The sequence below is a fragment of the Littorina saxatilis genome, linkage group LG7 (genome assembly GCF_037325665.1).
Source record: "Littorina saxatilis isolate snail1 linkage group LG7, US_GU_Lsax_2.0, whole genome shotgun sequence".
Classification (NCBI taxonomy): Eukaryota; Metazoa; Mollusca; class Gastropoda; order Littorinimorpha; family Littorinidae; genus Littorina; species Littorina saxatilis.
The window spans coordinates 11,838,258-11,861,512 of record NC_090251.1 but is presented as its reverse complement, the minus strand read 5'-3'; the positions used below and the strand labels follow the sequence as shown (position 1 = coordinate 11,861,512).

General features: G+C 40.2%; 2 protein-coding genes across 5 annotated transcripts in view; one reads left to right on the top strand and one right to left on the bottom strand.

Annotated features, from left to right (window-relative positions):
* The window catches only part of LOC138970691 (uncharacterized), a 40,689-nt gene extending 31,088 nt beyond the window's left edge, over positions 1-9,601 (top strand). Inside the window, exons 3-4 of the mRNA XM_070343171.1 lie at positions 800-973; positions 2,384-9,601. Of these exons, the coding sequence (XP_070199272.1) occupies positions 800-973; positions 2,384-2,463 (254 nt within the window). The 3' untranslated portion in view covers positions 2,464-9,601. The remainder of the gene's footprint in view (positions 1-799; positions 974-2,383) is intronic.
* Positions 9,602-12,719: 3,118 nt separating this feature from the next.
* LOC138970687 (APOBEC1 complementation factor-like) overlaps positions 12,720-23,255 on the bottom strand; it is a 34,792-nt gene continuing 24,256 nt past the window's right edge. For all 4 annotated transcript variants that reach the window (XM_070343161.1, XM_070343164.1, XM_070343163.1 and 1 more), the window contains one exon: positions 12,720-22,264. In XM_070343161.1, the coding sequence (XP_070199262.1) occupies positions 22,185-22,264 (80 nt within the window). In that variant the 3' untranslated portion in view covers positions 12,720-22,184. The remainder of the gene's footprint in view (positions 22,265-23,255) is intronic.

Sequence of the window (23,255 nt, the reverse complement as noted above, 5' to 3'; positions counted from 1 at the left end):
AAAAATGACGTATTTTGACGGCATGATTCGCTTTCAACAGTCCAAACGGTGACTTAACTGAACGATATTTTACATTTTCTACATCAGAACGTTGGTTTTTATGTCTTACCTAACAGGACATAACAATTTCGTTTAAATCCGCCGCGCAGTCAGGTTGATCTAGCGCTTGAAAGAGAGCAATCGCAATCCTGGAAATCGGCAAGAAATCCTGATTTATGATGGTGTTTTTGCTGGGTGGCTGTAGTTGATATGCAATCAATCTAAAACTACACGTAGCAGCCTCTCCACATTTCACAGAACTTCTTCTTCTTCTTCTTCTTCTGCGTTCGTGGGCTGAAACTCCCACGTACACTCGTGTTTTTTGCACGAGTGGAATTTTACGTGTATGACCGTTTTTTATCCCGCCATTTAGGCAGCCATACGCCGTGTTCGGAGGAAGCATGCTGGGTATTTTCGTGTTTCTATAACCCACCGAACTCTGACATGGATTACAGGATCTTTTTCGTGCGCACTTGGTCTTGTGCTTGCGTGAACACACGGGGGTGTTCGGACACCGAGGAGAGTCTGCACACAAAGTTGACTCTGAGAAATAAATCTCTCGCCGAACGTGGGGACGAACTCACGCTGACAGCGGCCACCTGGATACAAATCCAGCGCGCTACCGACTGAGCTACATCCCCGCCCCATTTCACAGAACGATGACAAAGACCCTCATCTGTGTTCGTCCCAGTACTTAGAGCAAACGAAACCTGAGAATGGCCGGTAACTCGATACCTCTTTTGGATAAAACAATGTTCAGGCAGACTGGACCAGCTGGGAGAGCAGCCGGACGAAGCACGGACACTGACCCCTATCAATGAGGTGGACAGTCGCCACGCTGGGGAACACGAGGAACAGGACACGTCGGGTGACCTTGCCGGACACGACACAGAAGGGGCAAGGGGCCGTCAGATGTCTCCCCACTCCGTTCACGGTACTTGTTGTTTATTTCTAAAAAAAAAGAGTCTTCTTTTCTTTCCCCAAATAAATGTCGTACCTTACAGGCGCCGCAATCGTTCATCAAATTCATCAAATAAAATGCCCACGCGGCAGCGGATATTGGCTCACACACACACACACACGCACGCATGCACGCACGCACATGCACACACACACACACACACACACACACACACACACACACACACACACACACACTATACACAATCCAATGTTGACATGAATACATTCTTTGGAATTAACGTTATATCACATGCACTATAGACACCCTTCGAATCAAGCCAATCCACGTAGCCTATGAATCATGATATCAATAGACCTTTTCGGTACCTGAGCAGCTCTCGCGAGACACGCTCTTTGTTATGCTTTGAACATCGCGAGAACTTCGAACCTTGGCTTGTGCAGCTCGCACGAGATCACTGTACCGCATGCTTTGCTATGCTCTGAAGTTTGCGAGAGATTACGAGAGCTTGGAATACCGATAGGGTCTATAGGACGTGGACTTCATGAAGCTCGCAGCACGTAACTTTGGCAATACACTGATTAACAGTTCCGCGGCCATTTTAGATTCGCACATGCGCACATATTTTGCTTCTTCTTCCTCTTCCGGTTTCCTGTTTTTGAGAAAATGCGCATCTGCAGATCGTTTTTTCGAGAGTTTTTTCTTCTTCTTCCTGTTCCGGTTGATTTGAGAAAGCGTAGATTTAGTCGGCAGAAAGTGCAATGTTGTATTCTTCCAGCCCTGAAGTTGCTTTTGAGTGTTCGAAGAAAGAGTGTAAAGGTTCTAAGGATTACATCGGGCACACAAACACGCGATTTTCCTCTCCCCCCCCCCCCCCCCCCCCCCCCCCCCCCCCTTTGATTTGAACGCGTGCGCAGATCGCTTTTTGCGAGTATGTTTGTACTTCTTCCTCTTCCGCCGTCCTTCGATCTGCGTTCCATGTAAACGCCGAAACTGTTAATTGGTGTATGCATTTTCGGTTCAAAAAATACCGCGGGCGCAATTAAAGAGGGCCTTTATAAATCAAGACGCTTTCAACATTCCATTTAACTCGATCTCCATTTTACTGGATGTCTTGTTCCTTTGCATGTGTGTAAAGTCTGGATGCGGATGTGGGCGTAGAACAAGCTATGGATTCATACAACAATAATATTCAATTGAGACCACACCGGTTCCATGTTGGGCAGAAGTAGAAGTGTATTTATTATCCTCTATTCGACAAGAGCTCCGAAAGGGCAACAATCAAACATGGTAATTAACACAGATATATAAAGAGTTGTCTCCCATAGACCATCAGCTTATCGTTACACTGGATGCTTTTAGTTATGCGCTATAGAAATCTCCTTAATAAATAAATACTCTTCATAACACTGTATTTTCCAGGTTTCCCAGACCTGCCCAACGAGCAGACGACAAGCAGACATCGTCACCGTCAACATCAAAGGCCGCCACCTTCCTCTTGATCACAGGCCGCCACCTTCCTCTTGATCACAGCTGCGCTGATAGTCACGTAGACGATTTTTGGAAATGACTCCGTTGGTTTTGTATGGGTTATAACAGAGCATGGACCTATATTAGATCTATGTTAGATATAGGTCCCTGTAACAGAGGGAATCCCCTTGCTTTTCGATCCTCCGACAAATAACTTCACACGTTCTGTCTGCGTGTTTCCGACACACCCCTCGCTAGTGATTGGCCACTCCAATGTTTGTCCGATTAGAAAGCAGGGGTAGTTACAACCCATGGCCAAAACCGACAGAGTTATTTTGGGAATTCGTCTGTTAGGACGCTTACATGGATGCTAATTTTTTATTATTTTTTTGAGAATAGACGATGATCCAAAATAACTCTGTCATGTTTGTATGGGGTGTGAAAGAGTGAATACTCCTGCTTTTATTGAGGCAAACTTTCCCACGTGACATTATAGGCCAGCCATTAAAGCAGATTGCCTGTGAACATGTTTTCTATTTGTAATTGTGTTTCACCCTATTTATGGGCTATGGCCTAAAATAAAACATTCCTGAGTCCTGAGTCCTGAGACTGAGTCCCATTAGCGAGGGGTGTGTCTGAACCACGTGGACAAGGAGCACGCGCGGAAAGTTTGCCTCACTAAAAGCAAGGGCATTCACTCTATCACACTCCATACAAGCCCGACAGAGTTATTTCCGGAGTTTGTCTATTGGGATGAGTACATGGATTCTAGTTTTCTGATTGGAGAGTTTTTGACTTTGGAACAGAACGAGGTCTTGAGCGGGGAATCAAAAATAAATCTTTACTCACAACCGCAGATCTCAACAGGCTTTAACAAAGGGTAAGATATCCTTCCGTATGGTACATAGAGAATACTACATGGCTTGCTGTGTCGTACCAGATTTACACGAGTTGGTTTTTTTTAAATATTGAACTGCGAGCGAAAGCGAGCTGTTCACTATTTGAAAAAGCAACGAGCGTAAATCTGGTACAAAACAGCAAGCCATGTAGTATTCTATTTATCCTACATACTGTACTTACGTGTATTTTACTGAAAATATCATCCTGCAGTCGAGGCAGCTAACTTTAAGACGCTTTGTTTTGGAACCTCGATCTCTTCTAAAGCCTCGTGCAATCTATTACGTCAAAGCAAAGAAACGTCACTCTGAAAGTGTGGTGTGATGTGTTAGTTCTAAAGATTCATGGAGGGTAATTAGCGAGCGCAATTTTTTTCTTCTATAATGACGTTTGTCTCGGTGACTTTGGCACCATAAACAGTGGAAAAACAGGTCCCTGCCAGACTTGCTTGACATGACCTCATTTACATGATATACACACGTGTGATTTGAACGATTATTATCTCACGGGTGTCTCTCTCACGTATGTAGGATAAAAGCCAATACGCAACAGTCTTAGTCTTTTCTAAGCAGGTTCTGGATTTTACACAAAATCGCGGATGGACATAGGTGCCACTTAACAAAATTATTTTATCGAAATATTCTCGTGCTGCGCAAAAAAAACACACACACAAACAAACACACACACACACACACACACACACACACACACACACACACACACACACACATTCCGACACACACACACGCACACACACACACACACACACACACACACACACACACACACACACATCTTGTCAGTGTGTTTATTGGAATTGTAAAGCGCTTGGAGCTGTGAATTCGGGCCTTGCGCTATAGAAAAGTGATTTATTATAATCATTATTAATATTATTACCTTCAGCCATTTTGATGGGTTGCATTTTTTGGGTCACCCTCTAGCTGGCTTTGTTACTAACAAACAGATAATAAATACACGATGCCCGTTCTTATCAAATTTATGAGTTTCCATGTCATATCAAGAAAAACTGTTTCCAAGTTTAGAGAGCATTATATTGGTGATGCATTCTGTGCAACATCCTTTACTGCAAAGCATCAAAATTAATTCCTAGCTATTTTTGGTATGAACTTTTTCCAAGTTTAGAGAGCAGATATTGGTGCTGCATTATATGCAACAACCTCTGCTGCAAAGCCTTAAAATAAATTCCAAACAATTGTTTGTATAAAACAAACATTTTCGGAGTGATAATAAGTTTCTGTCGTCCTTTTTGTCAAGTGCGAAGAAAGCACACATTATAGCCGGTCAAGAAAAGATAATCTGGGAAGCAACACGTTCTTTTAATATCTACGACAAAACTGAGGTTACCTCCCGTAGTCTTTGAAGGTATCGTCCATAATTATACGCCTCATAAATGTCCATTACTGTATTACAGCTTCATGTCGATTAAGTCTGGGTTAGTTAAAGATCTGTCGGACACGTGACTTATGATGTAATTAGAACAAGCGAAATGATACCTAGTCGGTTTCACCGGCAGACATACACACACGATCGTGCCGCACATAGTACAGCCGGGAGGACACTGAGGCCGACACTGTGAGAAACACGCACACACCAACATGCGCGCACAAACATCATTGACACAAACTGGGCACGCACTTGCACACACACACACACACACACACACACACACGCGCACGCACGCACTGACGCACACACACACACACGCACGGACTGACGCACGCACGCACACGCACACACAGACAGAGATCCACACACGCACGCACACACGCACGCACGCACTGACGCACGGACTGACGCACGCACCCTCACATACACAGACAGAGATCCACACACACACACACACACACACACACACAAGCTTCGTATTGATCAGTGATCTCAGCAACTTGTCATTGGGGACAATGATCCTTGTGTTAATGAGTCAACGTACGATTTCTTGTGATAAGATGTATATACACGATTGTACATAACGTCCTATCCATTAGAACAAGAGACTGTAGATAAGAAGAACAAGAAGAAGATAACAATGGAAATGTACTCACCACTGTGTACACTACTTTGGGTGTGCACGTTAAAGATCCCACGATTGACAAAAGGGTCTTTCCTGGCAAAATTGCTTAGGCACAATTAATAATTGTCTACCATACCCGTGTGACTTGGAATAAGGCCGTGAAAGGTAAATATGCGCCGACATGGCTGCAATCTACTGGCCGTATAAAATTTCATCTCACACGGCATCACTGCACAGCGCCTAGAACTGTACCCACGGAATATGCGCGATATAAGCCTCATTGATTGATTGATTGACCACTGAATGTCCTATCCATTTTTTTAAAATCTAAATTAACACTCTCTGTCTCCTTGTGATATTTATATAAGATATGCCTATACATAATGTAACGTCTCTACTGCGCATGCTTATCTCTTGAAATGCAGATTACATTTTTTTTAATTTTTTTAATTTTATAATTATTGTCGGATTCTAAGCTCACCAGAAGAGGGTCGACTCACCCTTTGTAGCTTCCCTCCAGCTTCGAAACACATAATCGTTCACAGACACACTCACACACAGACACACACACACGCACACACGCACACACGCACCGACACACCGACACACACACACACACCGACACACACACACACACACACCGACACACACACACACACACCGACACACACACACACACACACACACACACACACACACACACACCGACACACACACACACACACACACACCGACATATACACACACACACACGCACACTCAGTCACGAGTTTGCGTATTCACCTTTTTAGGGCTCCACATTCTCGTTTCCTATTACACACTTTGCATATGGGGGACCTCTACATTGTTGTGCAATTTACACATTTACATTCTTTTTACATTTAGTCAAGTTTTGACTAAATGTTTTAACGTAGAGGGGGGAATCGAGACGAGGGTCGTGGTGTATGTGCGTGCGTGTGTGTGTGTGTGTGTGTGTCTGTCTGTGTGTGTGTGTAGAGCGATTCAGACTAAACTACTGGACCGATCTTTATGAAATTTGACATGAGAGTTCCTGGGTATGAAATCCCCGAACGTTTTTTTCATTTTTTTGATAAATGTCTTTGATGACGTCATATCCGGCTTTTCGTGAAAGTTGAGGCGGCACTGTCACGCCCTCATTTTTCAACCAAATTGGTTGAAAATTTTGTCGGGTAATGTTCGACGAAGCCCGGACTTCAGTATTGCATTTCAGCGTGGTGGCTTAAAAATTAATTTACTTTGGTCATTAAAAATCTGAAAAATTGTAAAAAAAAATATGCTTTTTATAAAACGATCCAAATTTACGTTTATCTTATTCTCCATCATTTGCTGATTCCAAAAACATATAAATATGTTATATTTGGATTAAAAACAAGCTCTGAAAATTAAATATATAAAAATTATTATCAAAATTAAATTTTCCAAATCAATTTAAAAACACTTTCATCTTATTCCTTGTCGGTTCCTGATTCCAAAAACATATAGATATGATATGTTTGGATTAAAAACACGCTCAGAAAGTTAAAACGAAGAGAGGTACAGAAAAGCGTGCTATCCTTCCCAGCGCAACTACTACCCCGCTCTTCTTGTCAATTTCACTGCCTATGCCGTGAGCGGTGGACTGACGATGCTACGAGTATACGGTCTTGCTGCGTTGCATTGCGTTCAGTTTCATTCTGTGAGTTCGACAGCTACTTGACTAAATGTTGTATTTTCGCCTTACGCGACTTGTTTATAATTCTTCCAGGGCATTTTCCTCTCAATTTCAAACATGTGCAAAAAAGAGTTCATAAAATTAGTTTCAACGAACGAATTAAAAAAAAAGAAAAATGAGCTTTACAAAACGAAAACAATACAAATCAACAACAACAAAAACCAAAAAAAAGCGGAATAATTTATATTCCTATAGCAAAGTGTCGGGCTTTATTGCGGATTCGAGGGATTTTCTGTATTTGTCTCCCAGATGTTTTATTTCCGTCTCGATTCATTCTTTGACCATCTTCGGATTAGTCATTGGACCACGCTGTCCGGTTAATTGGTTGGTGTGGTTCGTGTACGACCTATGCTTTCTTATTGTAGGGGAAGGGCTCCTAATATGGACCACTTTTTCTTTTATGCTGATAACTAGGCTTGTTTTCTTGCGGAGAAGTTTCATTTTGTGTTTGGTAGTCCTTCTCTCTTGGGTTATAATCGTTAGGCCTAATCAGAGTGAATTAGCTTTGATAGACATTCAGCAAAAATTAAATACAGGAACAAATCACAAACAGTGGTCCATATTCGGAGCCTGGGCGCTCAATATGGACCAGAGTAAAGAGCCCTTCACGAATCACTGTAAAATGCCCCCTTTACTTCAACTTTAACGGTTTTGAGGTTTGTGTTTCTGCAACTGTTTTGAAATGTGCAAAATTTAATTATCTAGAGAGGGTGAATACAGCGAATGAAATTGTTTTTAGCGCTCTAGCGCCGTTAGTTTGTCAAAACAGGAGGTGGTCCAGAATTATTAGGAGCCGGTCCATATTACTGAGGAGTCCTTCCCATACTGTAAGACGGTATCAATGTAAAACGTGTGTGTCACCACGACCCGGCCACGCCATCCGAATAAGTATAAACTTTTTACCGCCTCTTTGTCGACAATGGGTCGTGTACGACCCCCGCCGGCGGAACAGGAACACACGGCGTAAATTTTCTTCTAAATGACATCCGACACCGATACACAGCCTGGCGGCGACCTTACGATTCATTTTCTTCTGCTGGTAAGACGAAGTCGCCGAGACAGACTCATTTGTCAAAACTCGTTCCTGGGAGAAAGTGACACAATGTTTTACGTGACGGCTTCTCCAACTTGTTTCGCTTATGACGTTAGATATATCACTTTGGAACACAGGGTCAAGAACTGAAGTCTTGTTTGTTCAGTCGGTGACGTTTGTCATTAAATTCCATATGGGTCGTCCACGACCTACATCATCCGGGCTGTGTAGTTCAATTTACGTCATCGTTTATTTGTTTGTTTACAAAGATAATCCTACAAAAAGTGGTCGATTGGAAGGGTTCTATGGCATTTGGGGAAAATAACCTGTCTCATTCAAAAACTCCCGGGGAGAAGTTCAAGTTTTACGCCCTCACGGCAAAGCCATTAGGGGCATGTTCCCGGGTTTTAACCCGACTTTAGATGAGATACACAAGTGTATGCGTGTTTAGGTGGTATCAGCCATCTGCACTTATGGCAGAATGACCGAGGTCTTTTACGTGCCACTGTGGTGACACGGGGGTGGGAGATGGATACCGTCTCTGGGTCTGCACATAAGGTTGACCTGTGTCCCGGCCTGGATTCGAACCCGCGACCCTAGCTTTTTGAGAGATACAGACACTTTTGTGAGGCCTAGGCTAAGGTGTACGAGGAAGTTACCAGGTAATCTTGAACTTTAGCGTGTTAAATTCATAGCTCAGAATCCAAAGACATTCTTTACTTATTTTTGATGCAAGTCCATGTAAGCAAGCCAAAGAACATTTGTCGTGAAATTAATTGAGGGATTGAGCTCCAAACTTAAGCATAATTAATTAATTTGGTTGTTCAATCGACAAAAATGCACCAAAAATGGCTTACGTTGTCAACCATGGGACATCATTTACACGAAAGAGGTGTCTCCCTTGTCCGTTCTTTGACCCATGTAAACGAAATGCATTCGTACAGTTCATCGGAGTTCATTCCGTAACTTCAAAGGGATCTAAAAATGACTTGTTATGATTAGAAGTACAGGTTCTACAAATTTGGAGACTTAAATGCCTCTGAATTATGAGCTATGAATTTAACACGCTAAAGTTCAAGATTACCAGTTACCACCCAAACGGGAGCCACCCGCAGTGTTGGATTGGTTGAAACTGAGATTTGTTGTCATTTCAACCAATCAGACGCCGCGGTTTGTTCTCTCCCGTTTAGGTGGCACCCACTTTCGTGTCGTGCACATAAGGCCTTAGGTCGTCCACGACACAGGAAGCACGGTGAGGGCTTTTTAAGATAAGAATATGACACATGATTATCCTGTACATGACACACGTATTTATTGCTTTGTTGCGTCTGTCAATGTATTTTTTTTCCCTTTCTCTTGACGAGCGCAATCTCTGTGCTGTTGTTTGTCGAATTCCTATGGTGTTATTGAATTTCTATGGTGTAATGGTATTCCTATGGTGTTATTATGTCGAATAAAATGGATCTGGTAAAAATACATCTTTGCTTTTATTTCTGTTTGAGTGATTATATAAAACATATATTGCGAAAGTGATAACTATTGTTCTTAATACATGTAGTGAATACAAGTAGTAATAGTACAGATAGGATAAAGGAGTAGATCGACAGGCGCTTTGATACAAGCTCCTGTGGTTATGGACAGGTGGTCGAAGTGGAGGGATGAATTATATAGAACAATAAATTCGTTGAATTTTTTATTTATTTATTTTTTTTTGGTGGGGGGGGGGGGGGGGGGGGAGTCGTTTTCGAGAGGTGGTCGCCAGGGAATTGAGGTACATGCCTAAATAGGGTAAAGAGAAACGTTGTAGGTATCACGATTCTAGTCTTTAATCATCATCATGGGTGATTTATTGCGTTTCAACTGCTAATTTGTTTTTCTCAATTTTTCAAGCAAAGTGCTATGGTAGATTTACCGGATTACAGATTTGATTTCAATAGGTAGCCTGACTGCGTGTCCTTGGTTCAAATTTTGCATCCTCATTTCCTGAAAATGTTTTACTGACTCGATTCCATTTTCTGATTTTATTCTAAGTATGGTGGGTGTGTGTATGTGTGTGTGTAGGCTTATGTGTGTGTGTGCGTGTGTGTGTGTGTGTATGTGTGTGTGTGTGTGTGTGTGTGTGTGTGTGTCAGTGCGTGCGTGCATGTGGGTGTATGTGAGTGTGTGTACGCAGTTCGGTGAGCACCCTGTTTGGTTGTTGTGTTGGAATGTATTATGTATTGAATGTACTCAAGCCAAGCAACATTCCTGTGTACTGCACGTCGTTGTAATACAATCGTATGTCTTATGTCTTATCTGAAGCCACTTGTCAAAGCTTGCTTGACTAAGCGACTCCGCAAAAAAAATAACAAAAATTCAAATTGTCCAAATCATCGAGTCATTCGAATTCACTGACTGATTAATCGTAAGTGTGCATATGTTACGCTTTATAGAAACTGAAACTGACAAACTGAAACTGAACTTTATTATCAAAGGATAGAGGTTTTAGGCAAGGTCTAATCTTACAACCTGTAACTACTGTCGGCCTCAATACAAACATTTAATACAGACGCAAATAATATAGATAGTAAGAAGGAACAAGGTTATAGTTTCCTATACACACTCGAAAATGGGAAAACACTATAGTGTGGAAATTGCAGCACAGTTGCAAAACGCATTGCATATAAAGAGAGAGAGAGAGAGAGAGAGAGAGAGAGAGAGAGAGAGAGAGAGAGAGAGAGAGAGAGAGAGAGAGAGAGAAAATCAAATCAAATAAGATGAAATCAAATGTTATTTTTCGATGGTTGTGGCGTAAGCAATACAAAGAGCTTTATTTCAACCAGCCCTCGCCCAGAGAGGGGGGGGGGGGGGGGGGGAGAGAGAGAGAAGGACAGAGAGAGAGAGAGAGGGACAGACAGAGAGAGAGGGGGGGGGGGGGGGGTCGCATGACCTACCTACAATCAGTTTAATAATTCACACCGTATAGGGTGTGCCATAAATGAATGTTCATAAAGTAGATTATTTCAGTATTTCTACACAAGACAGCATTGACTTGATACAATTCATCAGTTTTGAACGCTCACTTTATTCTGCGCATCAAGGGGGACAACCGGTTTTGGACCAAAGTTGTGTGCATCAGGGGACGCAACTCCACGGAAGTGACTTCAGCTGTGTGCATGTGATGCATGAACTCTTTATCTCAGCAATAAGATTTGACAAAACATTGATGGGAGACGCGAAATGAAGGGAAGGGGTATGGAGGTAGGATATAGAGTGCAAACAGAGACAGAGACAGACTGAGTTTCTATCGGAGGGTTAAATCACGTGTTTACCAGGCCGGCTGACCGACTCATAATGGAGTGTTGCTCAGTTTATTGCACTTAAAACATTTGTACAAACAACCGCTTTACAATCTTCACCCAAACCCTGATGAAGTCTGATCTGGTAGTCTTTTCCATTTCTATCCAAGTTTTGATATCGAAAATTGTGTACACATGCAACTTGATTGTTTGCATACCGCCACCACCCCCTCCACCCATCCGGGCATCCTCTCCCACAGAATTAAGTGACTAAAAGTTTCAAAAGTATTTACAAACATATTCACGTTCTTGACAAACTTATTTTTTTTACCCCTGTCAGTTTCAACACGCTCCTAGATAAGATTAAGCCACAAAACGCTTGACAATGCTGTGCGATTGTTAAGAAGCGAGCAACAATACTTTTTGAGATAAGAGTGCACAATCTTTCGCGTCGTTCTGTATCTAAGGTCTTTAAAGATAAAGGTTAAACGTGTTTTCCCACTTCTATCAGTACACAGTACAATACACTACACTCTTTACTTCGTACAATCAGCACGGGTATAAACTTGCTGGGAATGCTTTTATCTTCTTAGGTTCTTATCTATAGCTACCGGAGAGAGAGAGAAAGACCAGAGAGAGAGAGAAAGACCGAGAGATCGAGAGAGAGGGGATGGAAGAAAGAGAGGGGGGAGGGGAGAGATGACTATTTTTTGGAGTGTATTTTAAGAAGAACACTTAAAACGTGTGTGTGCGTGTAATTTTCTACAGAGAGAGAGAGAGAGAGAGAGAGAGAGAGAGAGAGAGAGAGAGAGAGAGAGCGAGAGAAAGAGAGGGGGGGGGGGGGGTGGAGGGAGGGAGAGGAGACAATGACAAATCTTATTTTATGGGGGTCAGAATAATCGGTAAATGGAATTTTTTTTACATCTAGCCCTTCGACTGATGAGGGAACTTCTCCACATTTAAAAATAAGATTAAATAAATTAAAACGTTACATTCTGTGCACATGTGCATGCGTGTGTATGTGTATGAAAGAGAGAGAGAGAGAGAGAGAGAGAGAGAGAGAGAGAGCAAGAGATCGAGAGAGAACATTTGCAAGGTTGACATTTTGACACGATACAACACATATCATCTAGGTTAGAATTTTATCTTGGAAACAGTACGTACTGCACAGTTGTTATTGTTGTTTAGTTAACATCAAGATATCAAACTGTGTTAAACCTTATGATTGAAGGCGAAGGTTAAAACAAATCAAATAATAACTCAATACTTACACACATACATACTATATACATGAACAAACACACACACACACAAACTGATTTGAATATTGTTTTATTGCCGTTATAATTGTAACTGATAAGCATTTCTGATTGTCATCAAAGGACGAAGAAGCATCTGGAATTTCTATGCTGTTGTAAACACACATAGCAACGTATCAACATGGATACTATGATAATTATGATGAATCGCTACAGCAAGCCGTAACAAATTGTAAGCCGTATTAGCATACTTTCGAAACCTGAATTGTGTTCTCTTTGGACAGAACCAAAATGGCACTGCTTGCACAGATTTTTTGTCAAATACTGTAACAGGCCTGAAGAGATGTCAATTTTCATGACTTTCTAAAAACAATATTCTGTAATCTAGCAACAGTATTCACTACAAAATGCAACCAGAACTTTAAATACCATAACACCTCTGAACTTAAAACCCAGAAAGACATTTCAATAACACCTCTGAACTTAAAACTCAGAAAGACATTTCCAACACATCGTCTTGGCGTCAACGCTTCAAATAGGGAAAAACGAATTCGCTTAACTTGAACTTTTTTGTGTGCACCTTGCTAGCAGGCTAAAGTCCTTTACATTTTCTCCTTCCTTTATGTATGCTGAGCACAGCATTGTGGAATTAAACCTGCACTCCACAGTCTAGTCCTAACAAAAACACCACCTTTTCTATTATTCCACAGCCAGCAACACTAGTTCTAACGTACGTAACAGCATCTTTAATGTTGACATCTTTAACTTTGCAATTCCTGACAAAATACAAACAAACGTACTTAACAAAGCACTTACATAAAGTTCCTGCATAAATGTCTTCCTTCAAACTTAAACCAAACATCTATATTAACAAATAACTACCAATTGACAATGTCTGTGTGTTGTTTTAGAGACTTTAAATAAAAACAGCAACGATATTTGCAGCGTGATCTTTTAACAGAATGGTAATTTACTTTCTACACGTACCTTGTCTTCCACAAAGTGACTTTGTAAGGAAACAAAACTTCTCTTTACGACACGATATAATTTCCTCATTTTTGTTGCCTTGTTAATGGAATTGTCTGAAATCTTAATTCAAAATTACAGCTTTTAATTACAGATGTTGAATTTGCAAGTAAAAAAAACCAAAACCCAGAAAATAGAAAGTGTAAACAAAGTAAGTGGTACATGTAAATATCACAGAACACATTGAGGCCTTTTCTTCTCGTGCGGATCACTGAGTTGGAGCACGGAATGAACACTTTCACAACACTCGGTAAGCACATGAAAAAACTCTTCATTTTAACACAACCAGCTGGCAACATGTCTCCCAATTTTTGCACCATCAAAGATGGACAGTCTGATTTCAACATTCAAAATTACCGGCCTGATTCACAAACTCGATGTTTTTGTTACAAAGAGAAACAGAGATCTGTCATTGATTAAAGAAACACGCAAATTCCTTCTTCTGTAAGTGATTGTGTACTCCACTTCAGATCCTTCCAAGATTTTACATGGGATAAGATTATCTCCACTTTGACACATACCAAAAATTAACATCATGGCTGCTTCCAGTGCAGAGTAGGAATTTTTTTACACATAAGTTCTGTATTCCATTTGGCTCGTACAGGCTCGGTAGAATATCCACTTGTGTCATGGTTATTTATAGATCTATGCATCACGATTAAAGAGAACTGATCATTTTGTGGTGTACTTACTAAGTTATTTTGCAATGATTTATGGGTGCAACAAATTTATTTTTTAAACAGCTAATGACTTGATATGCTTTAGCCGATTCTGTAGAATATGCCTCCTATACTTTCTTCATTCAAAAATATTAGATTTGTGAGTGTCTCAGCTTTTGCTAAAGTCCAGGAAATTATTAAACCCTGAGACCTGAATTTCACGTAAAGTTATTAAACACATAATCTCAACCCAGCCCATTAACTGCCTACATATTCCAATTAATACTCTGTTTTTCAAGGTTTACAGAAACATGTTCATTTCAACCATATAAATTCTAGTTCCAGACTTCACGATTTCCAATGAATGCTGACGGCCATGGACTCTGACAAAAAAACAACACTCTTGCTTTAATATAAGTATTTAGGCCCAAATAAGTGGATGGGTTACTACTGACACATTCTTCAAACAATGTGATTTACAAATGTTGACTAGCCTTTTTTAGCAGCTGAAGCACCACTATAGTTTACACTATGCTAATGAATTACAAAACATTTCTACAAACCAATGAAGTCACACCAAACATCAAACATATGCAAGGAAACCATTTTTCTTTAAGCACTGAACAAGCATTATAAAAAAAGTGAATGATAAATACAATGTATGCAATTTAAGGAGGCATCCAAAATAATCTGATTAACCTGTGAATTCACCAACACCAACCCGAAAAAGTAATCAAATACCAACAATAACTTGGGTATGGAAATGGTAATAATGGTAAAGCAGCAGCACACACAAAAAAGCATTAAAGCAGTCATTAAAGAGAGAGGAAGTTGCAACATCGTTAAACAAAACATAGTAATTATTACAGACAAATCCTTGTCACCTGACCAAGAAACAAAAAAACAAAGAACAAAACAAAACAAATTTGCCAGGATTCAGTTGTGATAAGGCACATTTTTTATTACGGTCGACAGAAACAAAAACTGAACAAAAATTCATCAGGGGTAAGAAAGAAAGAAAGACAGATTAGAAAGAACTTAACGGTACTTCAAAGTCTACCTGCACCCTGGCACAGACAAAGAGTCCAGTTTTCAACGAAATACAATCACAAAAATGTGTCTTACCAGCTGGTGATATGGTTTGCTGATTGGTTGGACAGATTCACAATTACACATCACAGGAAAACGCACGTGCGCTTTCGGAAAGTACACATGAACACAACAAACACAAAGTGACATGTACGTGATTCTTGCTGCAAAATTTCAGTTTTTCATTCGTAGACTTGCTCGCATGCTAGGTTAACTACAATGTTTCATGATGATCAAACAGCTATAAATCTAATGATTTTTTCACTAAAAACAAGTTGTATCCAATTAAAAAAACAAACAAAAAACAGTTTTCATAAAAGCAACATTGTAGACAGTAAAAGTGAAGTGATACTGAATTAATATGCCATTATCATCAACCAGTCGTACGCCAATCCAACTGATAATCTAATATCACACAACGCACATAAAACCATTCCTGTAAACTTTCCAATGTTCCGTAAAAGACCCAATCCTGATAAATATAATACTTCCATGGGCTTGACATTTTTTTGGCAAGTCGGGTTTCACACTAGCAACCCAAGGCAAAGTGAACAGCATGCTGAAAGGTAACTTTTCAAGTACTGTTGGTAATACCTGTGCATTGATTTGTGTAATTACTGTCAGTAATACTTGTACATGGACCTGAAAGTGTACGATCAGTTTTTGAATATAAACTGTATCATTATGGTATGGGTGCTTTTTCATTGCTGCTACTGTTATTCAAATAACCTAGTTCATTTGGTGTCCGGATTTTCCATTTGCGGAAATCAATTACTCAAATTGGGTCAACATTTCTTTTTAAACATAAATAGCAATTTTCTTGTGTACATTTTTGATTTTCCATGCTACGTCTAAGACTTACGCAATGTATTACAGTTGCATAGTCGTAAAATGTTTTAAAAACAAACAAAAACAAAAGTCAGTTGCTACTATCATACACGGGAAAAGGTTATCAAAGTCCTTGTACAAAAAAGACTCAGATTCAGAGGTTTTTGAGACTCAAGAGGAGAAAAAACCACAACAAGAAATATACAAGAAAAAACAAAACACACACACACACACATCTCTCACAACGTAAAAAACACTAGTTCTCTGTGTCGTGGTTGACTGCACCAGTTCTCGTTAACATCCACGCTTCATTGCATCATGACTTGCAAGGTGTGGCGAACATGTGAAAACTGACTGTTAAGTACCAAATGCTGTACTTGACAAAAATGTGAACGGGGAAATAAAATCTAGGCAAAAGCCTAGGCGCGGGGGTAAAGTAAAAGTAAAAACCAGCTTGAAAACCGTCTGAAAAAAACAACCACCATCGACATGACCATATAGCACCAGTCTTTCCCTACTCGTACAAAGTAGGGGTGCGAAACTCTTCAGAATCACGTACATTCTGTGTCGTGCATCACTGATCGTGCATATTCATAACCTTCACACATCTGATCGTGCATATTCATAACCTTCACAAATCATCACGTGGCAATCAAGACTGGCCATTCAAGTTTTTGGTTTACGTTATTTTCATGTAAATTTGTGAATTTCAAGATTGTCTTGTACATGAATTTTGGAGTCATTTTGTGAATTTCAGGATTGGTTCGTATACCTGGTTAAGAAATCCACAGAACTCATTTTCTCTTCACATTAGCAATGTTCTGATTGTACAAAAATGTCATGATATGAAGGATGATTCTGTCAGTTTGATAAATGTATCAGTTGTGATTTGAATCTACATAGTGTAAGAATTTTAGGCGATTGTATGTAATCTATATATGGATGTAATTTTTCTAGATCTGTTCATACTTAATCAAAGCCTACATTTATGATTTCGATTAACGAATTAGGCAAAGATTTCTTTCAGAGCAATCAATATTTTCCACAACATTCGCAAAATAATTTTCAGTGTAAATTTTGTTTTATGGTTTCATCCAAACTGTGATTTCAATTGAAATGTCTTCTACCGTTAACAATTTTGGCAACTTGATTTATTGTTCAAAATTATCTACCCTACCCTTTGGTATACAATTTCACAGAAACAAATTCTTCATTTTCTTATTCAAACTCTTATTAATCGACAAGGAATTTTGTCATATGATTTTAGTATTATATCTTGCATTATGTCACAACAGCTATTATACGTACTCTTTTATTTTTGAGTAAAATGGCACTTTAGAAGTCTAGTTCGCGAATAACAACAAATGTTTACAACGTCAGTCCGGCAATGAAAAAAACCCTGTTACAATAAGTATTTTGATAACATCATCTTTGCAGACTCTGCTTTTGGACTCAAATATTTCGTTGCTCCATCCGAGCACTTCTCATATTTGAATTCCTCCTACCAAGTTTAACCATTGGTACTTGAATCGAGCAATATTTTGACACACATAAAAATACACAATTAGACGACATAGTACAACCACAAGCAGATTAAGGCAGTCTCCTGCTGAAGGCAGTTAGGCTCACCATCTCACATCTGGCCAGGAATTTACACGGAATAAGACCAGCCCTTTTCTTTCTTTCTTTATTTGGTGTTTAACGTCGTTTTCAACCACGAAGGGTTATATCGCGACGGGGAAAGGGGGGGGATGGGATAGAGCCACTTGTTAATTGTTTCTTGTTCACAAAAGCACTAATCAAAAAATTGCTCCAGGGGCTTGCAACGTAGTACAATATATTACCTTACTGGGAGAATGCAAGTTTCCAGTACAAAGGACTTAACATTTCTTACATACTGCATGACTAAAATCTTTACAAAAATTGACTCTATTCTATGCAATAAACACTTAACAAGGGTAAAAAGAGAAACAGAATCCGTTAGTCGCCTCTTACGACATGATGGGGAGCATCGGGTAAATTCTTCCCCCTAACCCGCGGGGTGTGTGAGCCGAACTGTTTTCAAGAGAAGGAGTATGCCCTCAACAAATATAAGCATGAAAGGGCCATTACTGCTGTCTTAGTTTCCTGTGTCTATTGTTAAGAGCGAGTCCTAGCATGCTGGGAATTACCTATCAGACCGTGTTTACCATGGAGAACATACATTTTTGACGTGGTTGTGTGACGTAACGATTCCAGGTTCTATTCTCAGAAACTCTGCGGTTTCTCAGCTTTCAGAGATAAAGTCCGTTACCCGCGGTAAAATGACAAACCACCCCCCACTGCATATCAGGAAGTAGATGCAGAAAAAAAGCAGGGAGACGTTTGGCACAAGATAACAAAACTATCAGGACAGTCACAAATACTGCACAATAACATACTACAGGACTGCTAGAGCTACCTCAATAAACACAAACAAAACTACGTTTTAACCTATTGACACATCTTGAAAAGATAACATAACAAAAATAACGTCACAGCTGGAAGGGATGGGACAACTGTTCAGAAACGCAAAGATGTGAATGAAAAGTATTGCCTACAGACGCCCGAAAGAAACAAAACGAACTGACCTGAGCATCTGCTGTATGAGTCAGAAGTCTCTCCAATGCCAAGAGGACGAACCAACAGTTGGATATTTATGTACTCTACTTTACTAAAAGATAATTATCTAAATCCTGCATGACAATGTTAACACACAAAACTATGAAACTTTTAAGTTACTGTACACCAACAGACACTATAGGGTCAAATACTGTACATTGTGCATTTCCAGCAATGACTTACGGTGCATTGATGCATTAATAACATTAGCTTCGTCAAACTTCCAGCAATGACTAACGGTGCATTGATGCATTAATAACATAAACAACCCACACCCACATTTTTTCACACTTACTCCCAAACAAAATCCTATGCACGAACTGACTGCAGGTAAAACAATTTTTTTTTAAAAACCCCGACCACATCCAATGAATAAAAGCATTTTGAAAGTTGCTGAGAATATACAGATGCAAAAACTGTAGTAATGAAGACAAAGTAAAAGACGATGACATAAAAATATGTCACACGTTTTGTGTAGTTTCAATGCCAAACTCCCTCTTATTGGCAAACTCGACCCCCAGAGAGAAAACAACTCACTCAACTTTGCTTTAAATATGCAAGCAAAAAGGTTGAAATTAACCAACGAAACAGTATGAAGGGTTCAACTTCAAAAAAGACCAATGAGAAGATTCACTGCTGAGCAAAACTGTACAGAGAAAAGAAAACTCTTCGGCATGGAAGAAACAAACAAAAACAAGCAAGTAAGTTAATGGCCCTATTCTACACAGACCACGATTCAAAATTGTGGCCACATGTACTCCAGATTCCGAAATATCGTAGTTAATTTGTAACAAATTCGTAGTTTGGCATTGTAACTGAATCGTAATCGATTTGTAGGTATTCCTAACTCATTCAGGGATTCGTGGCCAAAATTTTGAACAGCTCAAAACTTTTGCCATGAATTCCCGATTGCTCAAGAATTGAAAGAACTGACTACGAATATATACGAATCAGTTTAAGAATTTCACGAACTGATTACGATTCAACTACGAATCCTAAAATGTATCATTTCGTGGCGATTCGTGGGCTGTGTGGAATAGGGCCATAACAGACAAACATAAATGAACAAACAACACAACCACAACTCTCAAAAGCAAAAGTTTCCTGGTTAATTACAATAGCACTGCAAGACCCCTCCCACAAAAGGACATTTGTGAAAGAAAGACACGCTTTCGTCAACAGTTTTAATAACTTAACCGAAGTGTCCCTCTGATAAAAAGACACCTGCCATGTATGGACATTTGTTTCGTAATGTTCCCAACGGCTTCGTCTTATGGCAGGTACCACTGTGAAATATCCCCTCGTTTAAAAGGTGGCTTAAAAACATAAGAACAAGATAATTAGCAATTCCACTGTGGTCAACAGGCAAAATACAAATAAAACGCCATTTTAACAATGACAGCATCAAACTGTAGCTTTGCTACACAGAACTTCGAGAACAAGGCTGAGCATGGACAACATGGATGTATGTACGTGGAATGTTTGATATGTGAAGAAAACATTTTGACCAAGATACATTTTGCAGCACAAAATGGACATACAGTGGAGTCCGGGTACAACGAATCTCAAGGGAGATACATTTTAGTTCGTTATATCAGTAATTCGCTGTAGAGTTTTCAACCCTAAATGGCCTCAAGACAAGTTTTCCCAATCACCTTCAAATGATCGTCCCATCGATCTTTCCTTGGAGAGTACAATCTCTGCATGTTTTCAACAGCTTCATAATATAATCCATAGAGAGAGGCAAACTAACAGCGGGAGGTGCATGGAAAGCGTCAGTTTTCACGATAAAACTTTGACTCGCTCATTCACGGGACATAACTGCACTCCGGACTGTCCACAGTGTTGAGAGACTTCACTGCCTGAGGATATTGATTCAAACGAACGCGTGGTTCTATATCGCGTCACTCGGCCACGAAACAAAAAACAGTTCCAGATTTCGAAACCATGTTTGTCAGCCATTGTTTTTAGCAAGACAGACCACATGTGCACGAGCTTCGCTGACGTACATCGCAAAATGTCATGACGTCACCACAACTTTCGGTTTTGGTTCGATCTGTGCACCTCCCGCTGTTAGTTTGTTCAGAGTTCGCTCATCACGCGATGTGCACTTATGTTTGTGTATTTTTGTCTTTGGAGACAATTATTGACATCAGTTCGTTGTAGCCTTGTGACTTTTAGAGACAAAACGGCTCTGGGGCGATGAAAACGTGTTTCTTGAAAGAGGGGTTCGTTATGCAAATGAGTTCAAAAGGTTCGATGTAGCCGGAAAGTAACAAGTAAGAAATAGAAGGCTGTCTGCCGGGAAATCAATGGCAGTTTGTTAAAAGAGGGATTTTGTTATACCCAGGTTCGTTATAGCTGGACTCCACTGTAAATACCTTTCCATAGAAACAAAGGTATGAACATTAAAAAAATTAGAAAACAAAAAAACAATCTGCAAGAGTACAAGGAATGTTAGTGGTTTTGAGGCACAAAGTAATTTTCAGGCAACACAGTTTTGGAATGTCAAGAATTCACAAGGTAACAATTTCACAGTAGAAATTAACCCCTGTTCCAGGTAAAAGTGCCCACATGAACGAATCCATAGGGAACAACAAAGCTTCCCAGGAAGGACAAAATACCAGGCACCTACATTCATAAAACCCTGCAGAAACAAGTATATTTATGCATCAACGTTTGCATATATTTAACAGTATCATAAGACAAATGTAAAATAACAAATCAAGCTTCTGTGACAACAAAAGCCAGTTCCATAAAAACCAACAATTGTGCAAGTACCATGACTTGTTTCAAACAACTGCTTCAAAACAGGAAGCAATGCAGGGTCACAATTACAAAAAATCAACAGATCTGTATTAGTTCCGCAAGTCCTAATCACAAACAAGGAAATCCAGGTCTCCATGTAGATTTTGGCAGTCATCAGTTTATCAGCGATAAAAAACAACACTGATAAAGTACTGACAACACTGATGACATTGACACAATCTTGGTAGTTTTTGTCAAAGAAGTGCTCGCCATAGAATAATCAAAAGAATATTGAATAGAATAAGTAACAAAAAAACAAAAATAATAGAAATAAAATAAAATAAATTAAAGACAAGAAAAATGAAATAAAAACTGTCCCATTCTGAATCTTGCAAATGTTGAATACTGAGTCTCCTGGAAATGGTTCAAGTATGATGATCGTCATACAACGGGATACCCTGCCAGATCTGTGTTTTTCGTAACTATGGCCCTGGTCAAAGAAGGATGCTGCAACTGAGGAGCGGCTGCATGATCAGTAGGTCTGGTAGACTGCGGTTCCTGTGGCTTGGGTGGGTGGGGCGTAGCTAGCTGCCGGGGAGTAGTCATAGGCCCCTGGAAAAAAAAGTTTGATTATTAAAATAACTCGCCCAAGAGCAAAGTGCTGTTCAAGAACGAATGTACATGTAGACAAGCAAACCCACACACACACACACACACACACACACACACACACACACACACACACACACACACACACTCTCTCTCTCTCTTTCTCTCTCAACAACAACTATAACCAAACAAAAACAAACACACACAAAACTGTCAAGACCCGAGTTGCGTTTCCTTTGCCGGGGACTGTACATTACAGTATAGACCGGATGTATAAAACATGGGATGTATGAAAGTCTGGATGTATGAAAGGGGTAGGCAGGGTCCCGGCAGAAGCTACTCTTTGTTATTACTTAGAATTTTCCGGTTGTATGAAAATCGGATGTATAAAAGTCCGGTTGTACGAAAGCAAATCTCTGGTCCCGAGCAGCACAAATGCGTTCTTGCAAGACCGGTTGTAAGAAAACGAAAGTAGACCCAAGTCACCATAGTGTGGTAAGAGTAATTTCCCTTCCATAGCGACTCGAACTTGCAAAATGGCGGACCGCAAAGCGAAAGCTACAGGCAAACGTAGAGTGTTGACAGGTCAGAGGAGAACATTTACCTCCGAAATCTCTGTGGCCATTTTGAGCGGGTGGTGTCCACAAAGGTAGTCTAAATGAGGATGCCCTGAAAACTTCCCCACCAACTGATTTTTATCCAGATTCTATTACTTTATTGTCCCATCGCTGAGAAATTCGGGTCGCTTCCTCCCAGTGGAAAGCTAGCAGCAACGGAGTCACGCTACCCAGGTGTCTGCGTGTTTAGGTGTATTCAGCCACCTGCACTTATGGCAGAATGACCAAGGTCTTTTACGTGCCATTATGATGACACGGGGGTGGGACATGGCTTCCGTCTCTGGGTCTGCACATAAAGTTGACCCGTGTCCGTCCCGGCCCGAATTCGAACCTGCGACCTTCCGATCACAAGTCCAGTGCTCTATCAACTGAGCTAC